This window comes from Merops nubicus, unplaced genomic scaffold (genome assembly GCF_000691845.1).
Source record: "Merops nubicus isolate BGI_N331 unplaced genomic scaffold, ASM69184v1 scaffold22871, whole genome shotgun sequence".
Classification (NCBI taxonomy): domain Eukaryota; kingdom Metazoa; phylum Chordata; class Aves; order Coraciiformes; family Meropidae; genus Merops; species Merops nubicus.
In genome coordinates this window covers 4,678-14,747 of record NW_008586548.1, presented here as the reverse complement: position 1 = coordinate 14,747, position 10,070 = coordinate 4,678, and the positions used below count along the sequence as shown (strand labels likewise).

The following is a 10,070-nucleotide window of genomic DNA, read 5'->3' as shown; positions in this document are numbered from 1 at the left end:
CGAGTTCCTGCACAAAGACTATCTAGTTCCCAGCTGGAAGAGCAGCTTGCCTTGGTCACAGCTTCCCTTGCTGGGAAAATGTGCTTTTGCAAAGTAGAAGGTCAGCGTGACCGGTGTGCCGAATGAGAGCTCCCTGCCAACAGCCAGTGAGAGGAGCAGGAGGGATTGGTGGAGCTGTCACTGTGTGGCTGCTGCTGCCTCAGCTGAGCTCCAGGATGTGGGCATCCTCCTCTTACCCAGCCCAGCAGATCCATGTCTAGAAGAAAGGGGGGAAAACGCTGCTTTGCTCTGCCCCAGCAGGCAAGTGAGCAGCCAAGGGCTGTCTGCAAACAAAATGCAGGGGCTGGGTTCAGCTCTGCTCATCATTTTATTTCTCTTGTGCCAGGACGGGAGGGATTTGAGCTGTTAACACTTGGTTGACTCTGTGCCCCTCGTGGCAGGGCACATACTGAGCTTAGGTCTCTGCCAGAGAGGGTACGTTGCAGACATTGGAGGCCCTGCAAAGGAGAGGTACGTTGGGGTTTGCAGTAACTCATCTTGACCTCGTGTCTGTCAGTGGCATGGGAAACAAGGCACAGAGCCACCCACCCCCTTGGTCAGGGTGTCACTTACTCTGCTTCTTCTTTAGAGATTTGTTTCCCCAAGTATAAAACTTCTGCAATCAGAGACACCGTGGGGTCGCAGTCCAGGCTGGCAGCTGCAGTCACGAAGCCGTCCCTGGAAGGGAAAGCAGAACGTGGATCTCTTCAGCATGAGGAACCCGGCACAGCAGCACCCCTGTGGCACCCTGGCTGGAGGCCAGCTCTGTTTTGGAGGGCTCTGGGCAGGGTGGCTGGTACTGCAGGGTGCACGGGGACTTGTGGCAGATCGCCTGGCACTGCTGGGAGCTGGGCACTGAGCCTGGGAGCAGTGGAGCAGAGGGAGAGGAAATGTGTCCAGGCTCCCTGCTCAGCTAGTGTCTTCACTGAAGCTCGTCCTCTTTTCCTTCCCTACCCTGCTTTGGGTTACTCTGAAACCATCTCGCTGCTGGTTGTTCAACCAGCAGCTGCCTGTGGTGTGCAGCCATGGGAGATGATGTGGGGCCTGTGAGAGCTCTACAGGCCAGCAGGGAGAGGATTGTGCCCTCCCTGTGAGAGAGACTGGCCACAGATTCACTCACCTGATGTAAAATACCAGGAACTTCTCCTGCTCCAGGCTGCCCTTCACAACAGTGTCCGTGTATCCCTTCCCACAGCCTGCAAGAGAGCATCACAGCCTGCCTGGGGAGCCTGGCACAGCAGCTGCCACCCGGCCCAGCAGAGTGCCAGCACAGGTAGGGGACAGAGGGGACAGCCACTGGCTGGGGCTGGAACGGGGCTGGGTAGTGGGTGTGAAGGCCCAAGACAAGCAGAACTAACCCAGAGGTGCAAGACTGCATCATGACCCTGAGCATCTCCTGGGCTTGAGGAGGGAAGTTCTTCCTCCTTGTGACCTCTAAGCCACAGGAGATCAGCAAAGAACGAGAGCTCCAGGTAATCTTCAGGCCCAGAGCTCAGAAACAGGGTACACACACTTGCCATGGCAGCCAGTCCAAAACTTGAGCTACTTCAGGTAAACAGTGCAACTGCTGTGTGCTTACAAGCCCCAGACCCGGCTGGTGGCTGAGCAGGTGGACTAGGAAGCAGTTTGGCTGTTCCCATCTCTCTGTCCCCCTCTACCTGTGTAGCGGATGCTTTTCCCAAGCATCGTGGTCCAGAAGTAGGGAACAGTGTGCAGCTCCTTCTCTTTCTTCAGCATGTTTAAGGCAGCAATGTGACCTGTGATCAACCAGCAGAAGAAACACTTTTCTTACAGGTCCTCCAAGAAGTTCCCCTTGCCTCTTATCCTCCTGCTGGCCCTTCTGCCCCGTTCCCTCCCCGCCCATCTCCAGGGGCAGCTGGAAAGCGAGGGGGCTGTGCTGCCTCACCGTGGGCTTCGGCCACCTGTTGGTGGTGGATGCTGGACCGGTCCCCGCCGAGCAGCGCCACGGGGAAGGAGACCACATCCCCCGCGGCAAAGACGTTGGGGATGTTGGTTTGCATGCGCTGGCGGCACAGAAAACGGATCCGTGTGAGGCTGAGAGGGGAGGGACTGAGGGTGGGGCAGGGACGCTGGTCTGGCGCTTACCAGATCCACCAGGAGGGCCCCGCTGTCATCCCTGGCGATGGGGGTGTCCTTCAGAAAGGCTGAGTTGGGGAACACCCCTGCAGGGAGAGGAGCAAGGACAATTGCAGAGAAGCTCTGTGAAGGCGGGGAGGAAACTTGGCCCCAGCCCCACGGTGAGCATGTGCCTGTCCAGCCTGCTTGGAGCAGAGCAGCTCGCAGCAGTGACCGGTGCTTGGGCTGGTGCTGAGCTAATCCAGGGGCAATAAAACCAGGGCCCAGAACAAGGCACGCTCTGATAACACAGAGTGACCTACAGAGCTCAGCAAGCGTGCCAAAGTCATCCTGGGAGCGTAAGTAGCTCCTTTCCTCCTGCCAAGTGTTTGCTCATGGGCTGCTGACTTTCCCCAGGTGTTTGGGGCCAAGAGGAAGAGCTGGATGATAACAGAGTGGGAAAGAGCTTGCAGGGAATGGTGTCCCAGCAATGAACTGTGATGCTCTGGGCTTGCTGGCTGTTGTCCCCATTCCCAAAGCTGCCTCCCTCTCCCACCTGGGGTCTCTTACCTATTCCCACCACTACCACATCTGCAGGGAGTTTCTCTCCGCTGCCAAGAACAGCCTCAGTGACCTAGGAAGGAAGGAGGATCGATACCAAACGGTTAAAATCTGTGTCCTAATTCCTGCAGCCTCCCTGCTGCCTCATTCTTTGCTGCCTTTTTTCTTCCCCAGGTTCAGATCACCTTGTCCAATTAATGTGTGTGGCCAGGAATGTAAGAGAAAAATCACATTGTCCCTGAGACAGGAACATGCACTGGTGCCCTTTGAGCCCAGAGTTGTACTCAGTGAAAAGAAATGTGAGGGTCTACATGTGGGAGAGGAAAGCCTAGATGTAGGCACAGGGTTATACCTCTGTTTGGGGTTCTTCTGTTCCCCTAAAATGAGCAGTTCAGGGATTACAATGGCACGACTGACCTGTCCATCCTTCCCGTTCAGTTCACAGAGTTCTGTTTTCATGTAAAACTTCACCCCTCTATTTTGCAGCATCTGAAAAGGAAGAGGAAGCTGCTTTGGGTATTCACTAGGAAATTCCAGGCTGTAAAAACAGCTTTACCCAGCCAAAACCCAGGCAGGCAGCTCAGCTGCTGAGGCAGAGCTGGGGAGCAGTGTGAGTGTGAGGGAGGCTGGGATCAGCCCTGTGTGCACAGCTCCTCCAGTGAGCCGAGGGAGGCGGCTGGGCAGGCAGGGCAGTGACTCAGCACAGGGGCTGGATTTCCTGGGCTGCTGCAGGTCCCGGGGCTGCTTGGGTAGCACGAGTTCTCTGTCCTGGAAGTTAGCACCAGGTTTTCCTAACCTTCATGGCAACGCCTCCGACCTGGGGACCCAGCGACTGCTGGAAGGGGAACTCCTGTTTTTCCACCACTGAGATGGCAGCAGCCTTGTCAGAGAGGAAGGCAGCTACCTCCATTCCTGCAAGGGAAAGGCATGCCCAAGGTAAGCCTGCTGCAAGCATGAACCTGTACACCCTCCTCCCTGGAAACCTCCTCCCCTCCCAGGTGGGGAGAACAAATCTGATGCGTTGCCAGCTGCTCTTCTGTGCCTTTCTGGCCTGAGAGATTTTGCTCCCCGTGTTCTTTGTCCTCCTGCACTGTGGACCTGGAGATTAGGAAAGGCAAAGAACAGCTCCTGGTTCTGTACAAAATAGCTCCCGTTCTGTGCCTTACCCCCTCACTTTCCCCATGATCCTGGGGGATCCAGCTCCTCTGGAGGACAGTGAGCTCTTCATAAGGCACATTTCCCTCTGTCCGTGCCCAGGAACTGTTTATAGCTCTCAAAGTTTCTGGCTATCAGAGGCAAGAGCACGTGCGTGCTGTGCAGCACATACCCCCACCAGCTCCAGGGCTCCCAGGAGGAACCCAGCCAAGTACTGAATGAACATCCCTTCCCCAAGGGCCTCTAGTTCATCTGCACGTGCAGCAGAAGCAGGTTTCAAGGCTGGTGCTGGTGACTTGATACCCACTCCAGCCTGGTACCTACGAATGAAGCTCCTACGATCACCAGATGCCTTCCAGTTGCCAGCTCTAAGATTTTTCTAGAGTCTTCTGGGGTCTGGAGAATGCACACGTTCTGCAGGTCTGCACCTGGGACTTTGAGGGAGCTGGAGCTGAAAGAATGCAGGTAGTTCTCATGATCAGAAATTAAATGAAGAATGAGGGGTGAGCACAAACCCATGCAATCTTTTGGCTGTGTCACCCCCTCCTGTCCTTTTATCTCTTCTACTGTCTCCCTCTAGAAGACCTCCACACCCTCATATTGACCCGTCTTGTCCTGTCTAAAAATTTGTCTGTAGCAAATGCTGTGTGCACTCACTGGCTGCCTGTTGCAATGAGCAGCTGATTGTACTTCTGAGAGGACCCATCCATGAAGTAGACCTTCTGCTTCTGGAAATCCACTGACACTGCCTGCAGGAGAAAGGAGGCGAAGATCAGACACGTACCTCTGGTCCACTGGTGTCCTGCCACATCAATCTGTTCTGCCTGCCTGTGACTGCATGCCCTAGTCCTGGATGCTCAGGTGGGATGAGGAATGCTGGGGTCCTCTCTCTCACTTCCTACAGGCTGTAGGATTTAGGATCACCCAATCTAGGTTCCTCTAAAGGGTGTGCAGAAGGCAGTTTCAAGGGTCACCCTCTTTGCCTGTGGTGGGCATGTCTGCCCATGGATAGCACAGATCCCCAGACCTGTTCATACACCCAGGGCACACACACTGTCCCACACACCAGCCTTGGAATGCTGTCCCAGAAGAGGACACAGGTACTTGAGCAGAGCCCTAATTTCTGGAACTGTAGCACTCTGCCTGTGGGTGTGGGCATCCCCTCCCCATGGCAGGAGCAGGGCCACCCATTGAGGACTGAGCTCCTCTGCTCCTGTACCTCTTTCTCTGTCCAGAGCTCAATGTCTCGAGCATGTAGGAATTCAGGTTTCCTCAGGTAGATGTCCTCAGCTTTCAAGTTCATTTCCTGGATGCAAACCAGAAATATGCAGTACAGCACTTCTCACAGACAGCAGGACTCTTGTGGCGTTTACTGGGCAGGAAGTTTTCATGAGAGGTGAGTTGTGCATGAGTAAATCACAGCTCCCCACACTGCCCCCTTCCCATCATTCTTGTCCCCCCTGGAAAAAAAATCAGTTCTAGTGGGAAGAGCTCAACAAAAGGGGAGAAAACCATTAGCTTATGGTGGACTAAGAGAGTTTCTGGGAGGCAGAAGTGAGGTGTTAGCTGGAAATTAGACCCCTTTTCCTTGTGGGTGCCTCAGCACTCCTCCCGCTTTGCCAGAGCAGCTCCCTCAGTTGCTCAGGGTGGTCCTGAGGGTGGGCCATGGCCTGAGGCACAGGTGGTACCCAGGCACACTCCTGCCCTTCTCACGCACGAACCTTGCTCAGCTTGGACTTGTCAAACGGGACGTGTTTCTCCTTGGTGGCCAGGATGATCCTGCCAGTAAAGCCCTCCTGGCGGAGAGTCTCTGCACACACCAGGGCAGCCACACCTACAAGAGAGGCTCATCTCAGCCCTCTGACACCTCACTGGGGAGCAGGAGGAAGGTGGCGAGTCCTCCCTGGCGAAGAGTGGGCAGCTCACAGCACGGGTGGGGAGGGCACAGGGCAGAGCAGCTCACTGACCTCCCCCCAGCAGCAGCATCGTGTGGTGGTTCAGGAGGCATCGCTTGCTTGTGTCCTTCACCCTCACACTGCTTTCAAGATCCTAGAAGAAAGTGAGAATGTTGAAATCCTACCTAGCCCAAGGTGCTGCTTGTGCTTAGTGACAGCAGGTAATGTCCTTACCTTCCTTTTTGCTGTGACAAACACCTTTCCATCTGCCACTGTTACCTGATGGGTGAAAGGAGAGTCGTGGAAGTGCTGCATGCATGAGGCTGTGGTAGGAGCTTTCCTGGGAGGACCTGGTCCTGTGGGCTCTCTGATATACTAAGAGTGACTTGTAGGACTCTTGGATGTCAAGTGAAGCTGAGGAGCTCATGAGGCTTTCTCCTCATCCCAAGAGCACTCAGGAAGAGATCTAAATCCTTTTTCCTTTCCCAAAGAGCTGTGCTGGCTGTGAGGGATACCAGGATGTATGGCATCATCTTTAATTGAAAGGAGCTTTAGGACAGGGAGTTTCCTGATCCCAAGAGATCATCTAAGTGTGGCCTGGCCCACAGAGCTGTGGTCAGGGCAAGGTGTTTTCAATTAGTGTCAGGGACATGAAGCTTGTGAGAGAGAATGAATGTATGAAGGACACAGCCTAAACTGGGAGAAGGAAGAGACAAGAAGTCACCTTAAAGCTGGGAAGACAGTCCAGAGCAGGGTATTCCTCAATGTCTCCAGTTTTGATGTTGAAGCAGGCACCATGCCACGGGCAACGCAGCCTCTCCCCTTTCAAGACTCCTGCAATGGAAAAGCCCCCCCAAACCCTCTGTGGTGAGAGCTGATCTCCTAGACACGGCTTCTCCTGCCTGCCCAGAGCCAGGGTTACCTTTGCTGAGTGGGGCACCATAGTGGGGGCACCTGCTGCCCAGGGCCCTGAGCTCCTTCCTGTTCCTCACCAGCAGCACTGGGTATCCAGCCACCATCACGTCCCAGAGCCTGAGGGAGAGGTGGAGGGGTGGGCACCCTGGGGAGCCACAGCCCAGCCCCTCACAGCCAACCTTGAGTACTGGGGTCAGTTTTGGGCCCCTCACTCCAAGAAAGACATTGAGGGGCTAAACCTGGGGAGGTTTAGGTTGAGTGTTAGGAACAATTACTTCCCCAAAAGAGGTGCTGAGCTCTGTCCCAGGCTGCCCAGGGCAGTGGTGGAGTCCCCACCCTAGAGGGGTTTCCACGCCCTGGGGATGTGGCACTGAGGGACAAGGTCAGTGGGGACCTGGCAGTGCTGGGGGAATGGTTGGATTTGATGATCTGAAAGGTCTCTTCCAACCAAAACAACTCCATGATTGTAGTGATGTGGTGGCTGCCAACACGGTGGCTGTTGCCCTGGCAATGCCACCCCTGCTTCCTGCAGGCCTCATGGCAGCAGGTCATGCCCTGGCCTCCTCCCTGCCAGGTACTCACTCTCCATCCCCAATGTCATCCTCCTTGCAGACCTCAGCAGTGATGGTGTCATTGTCATCCATGGCAGTGGCTGCAGGAGAGCAGAGGGAAGGGGCAGACACCATGGATGCTGTTGGCTGTAGACAGCCTTTCATCCCTCAGCAGACAACCCTTCCCAAACACCCTTGTGCCATCACTGCAAAATCCCACCCCAAAATGCAAGGCCACCACCACCCCAGCTGGGAGCACGTGGGTGCTGTGCGTTCAAGGGGTCCCAGACTCCCAGAACAGCAGGAAAAAAACCCTCAGCTGATAGAAAACACACATTTCCCCCCCTTTTTTCAACTTTCTGTCCAAACCTGCAACCCATCCCTCTTCCCTTTTCTCCTCCAACTTATCCCACTTCTTGTTGACAGCCCTGTGTCCCATTAAACTCAGCTGCAGCCCAGGGTGAGTAAGCAAATACAATTAACAACCATTGTAAATAAAAGCAATTATCTATGGTGAGGTGCTGTGGCCGTATCCCACGAGTTACCCAAATCGGGGTCTGAAGAGCCCCTTCAGCCTCTCCAAAACCTCTCCAGCATTTGTGCAGAGATGTCATCCATGTTAATTGACATGAATGCAGCAATTCCTGCCCAAAATGCCTCTTGGGAGAGGCGAGAGCCACAAGCCTTGGTCCTTAGTGCTAACCTGCCTTAGCAATCAGCTGAGAGGTTGACTAGAAATCTCCCTCTCTGCTTTGGAGTTAAAAAAAGGCAAGAAATGGACCAGAGGAGGTTCATTTCAGGCAGATGACTTGCTCCCACAAATCCCCACCACGCTGCTGCCCCACTCCCAAGTCCTTTAGGAGAAGCCTTGGTGGGTACTCACCCATTCCTGCCGTGGAGGGCTCGGGTACCTGTCCCCCAAGTTGAAAAGCCACCACTGCTGCCGTCTGCGAGCCTCTCCTCTGCCTAGGTGACACCCCCACGTCACATTGCAAGTGCTTTCCCTGCCACCAGCCCACAGCTGGGTGACAATCTCCCCGAGTTGCACAATGTCCTCATCCATCAGGAGATGCATCTCCTGGAAGCAGCTGCCTCCCAGCTGGGCTTATCTGATTTTGCAACTGGTCTGTGCCTAATTAAGCACTCAGGTTTAGAGTTGCAGAGAATTAAGGGCACTTAGGAATCATGGGCAGGTGTGGTCTAAAGATGGGGTGCGATGGGTGCAATATGAACAGAAACTTGAGTGGACACAGTGATACTCCCCTGCCAGCTCCATTGCCCCTTTTCTTCATGGGAAGTTGTTCTACCTCAGTGCAACCTATTTTTTGGAATGCTATTACTACTATTTATATACTTCAATAACATTTGATGTGATTTAATTTCATCTTTTGGTCTCTCGCCATCCATTTGAAGGAATTTGAAGTGTTCAGCACCTCGACACGTGCCTTGCATCCCAGCTCTGCTTCTGGTTCAGGCTGTCCGTGTCCAGGCACGTGGTCCTGTCATTGTTTGGTCCCTGAAGGATGGCACAGAGCTGCCTTCTCCTTGCTGTACTATTTTTGCAACAGAGTGGGAGTTGCACAAAGCCAGGAGCAACGCCTACGCTGTTTGTGTCTACTCCACTTTTTATCTCTATTTCACCCTCAATAACGTTTCACAACCTTAAAATATGCCCCAGAATTTAGGGGGGGGGGAAGTTACTAGCAGCATGCTTCCATCCTCTCCCTTGCAGAACCAGAGCTTTGTAGGGACAGGCTTTCTGTTCCAAATCCAGCACGGGTGGGGGCTAAAAACCCTTGGGTGGGCACAGTGGGGAGAAGGGGGCAGGCACGGGGGTGCTTGGTCAGGGCGAGCTGGCTGACTTGGGAAGCAGCTCACTTTGTTGGACCTGCCAAGCCAGGAACGTGTCTCCAGTCAGTGCTGGGTGCCAGGGTGCTGCCGTGCAAGGCGTGATCTTTAGGCCAGGGGTGATGCACGCCCACGGTGGGCACAGGTGTGAGGTATTTTCTCACAGTGCCAACCAGCCGCTTTCGGGCTCTGCCTTCCTGGCTGGCAGCCCGAATAGTGAAGCAATTTGGCTGCTGAAAGTCCCTCTTTAAACTCTCTGTAATTATTGCCCAGAAGTGCGTTCCCACGTGGAGCAGCAGCAGCCCTCACCGAGGTGTTCTCTGACTCAGCAGAAGCTGCTGGAAAACGTCGTTTGCTGATGGATGAAAGCTGCAGTGCACCAGCCAGGTGGCAGGTACAAAGGTGTGGGGCTTGGGAGGCTTTGGGATGACCCAGGTGGGGCTCAGTCCCGTGTGGTGGCGTTTGCATTGCAGGGCTGAGCAGCTAATTCAGCTGCTGGACACCAGCGGGTGCTTCTGCATGCAGCCAAGCACCCAGGGAAGGGCTTCTGTAAAATGGAAAGGGATAAAGGCAAACCAAAATCATAGACTCGTAGAATGATTTGGGTTGGAAGGGACCTTGAAGATCCTTTAGTTCCCACTCCCCTGCTATGGGCAGGGACACCTCCCACTGGATCAAAATGCCCGTCTCTGAGCAGGGCAAAGATGATGGCAGAGGATAGAAAGCTGAAAAGGGCCTTGGGTGGAAGAAGGGAGGTTTGGGGTGGCTGCAGGGAGGCCACGTTATGCCAGCTCCTAGGAACACAGGATTTGTCCTTGAGGGATTCAGGCAATGAGATGGTACTGGAGGCAGGTTTCTGGGAAGATGCTCTGTAAGCATGTCTTGGCCCTTTTTCAGGTAACCCAGAGGCAGATACTCAGAGCAGTTAAGAGCTTTGCTTGTAACTCACAGCAAGATTAAACATAGGAAGGAAGAGGGCGAAAGGAAGCGGTGCCCTCAAACGCACACAGAGCCCAGGTAGGCATCGGAA

At 54.4% G+C, this 10,070-nt stretch overlaps 1 protein-coding gene across 1 annotated transcript; it reads right to left on the bottom strand.

Moving 5' to 3' along the window:
* Positions 1-454: 454 nt before the first annotated feature.
* Positions 455-7,285, bottom strand: LOC103780995 (apoptosis-inducing factor 3-like). The gene is made up of 18 exons (XM_008948698.1): positions 7,224-7,285; positions 6,649-6,758; positions 6,451-6,560; positions 5,961-6,005; positions 5,799-5,880; positions 5,553-5,665; positions 5,051-5,137; positions 4,489-4,580; positions 4,152-4,282; positions 3,473-3,588; positions 3,094-3,165; positions 2,686-2,749; positions 2,146-2,222; positions 1,946-2,063; positions 1,698-1,796; positions 1,160-1,235; positions 613-717; positions 455-497 (listed from the first exon to the last, which is right to left on the bottom strand). The coding sequence occupies exons 1-18, from the start codon at positions 7,283-7,285 to the stop codon at positions 455-457; spliced, it is 1,602 nt and encodes a 533-aa protein (XP_008946946.1).
* Positions 7,286-10,070: the final 2,785 nt, after the last annotated feature.

Excerpts from the sequence above, each read along its gene's own strand:
- LOC103780995 (XM_008948698.1), bottom strand. The coding sequence starts at position 7,285 with ATGGATGACAATGACACCATCACTGCTGAGGTCTGCAAGGAGGATGAC. Across the intron at positions 1,236-1,697 it reads GAAAAGCATCCGCTACACAG|GCTGTGGGAAGGGATACACG; the intron begins GTAGAGGGGGAC and ends GCTCTCTTGCAG. Across the intron at positions 498-612 it reads ATCTCTAAAGAAGAAGCAGA|GGCCTCCAATGTCTGCAACG; the intron begins GTAAGTGACACC and ends TCTCCTTTGCAG.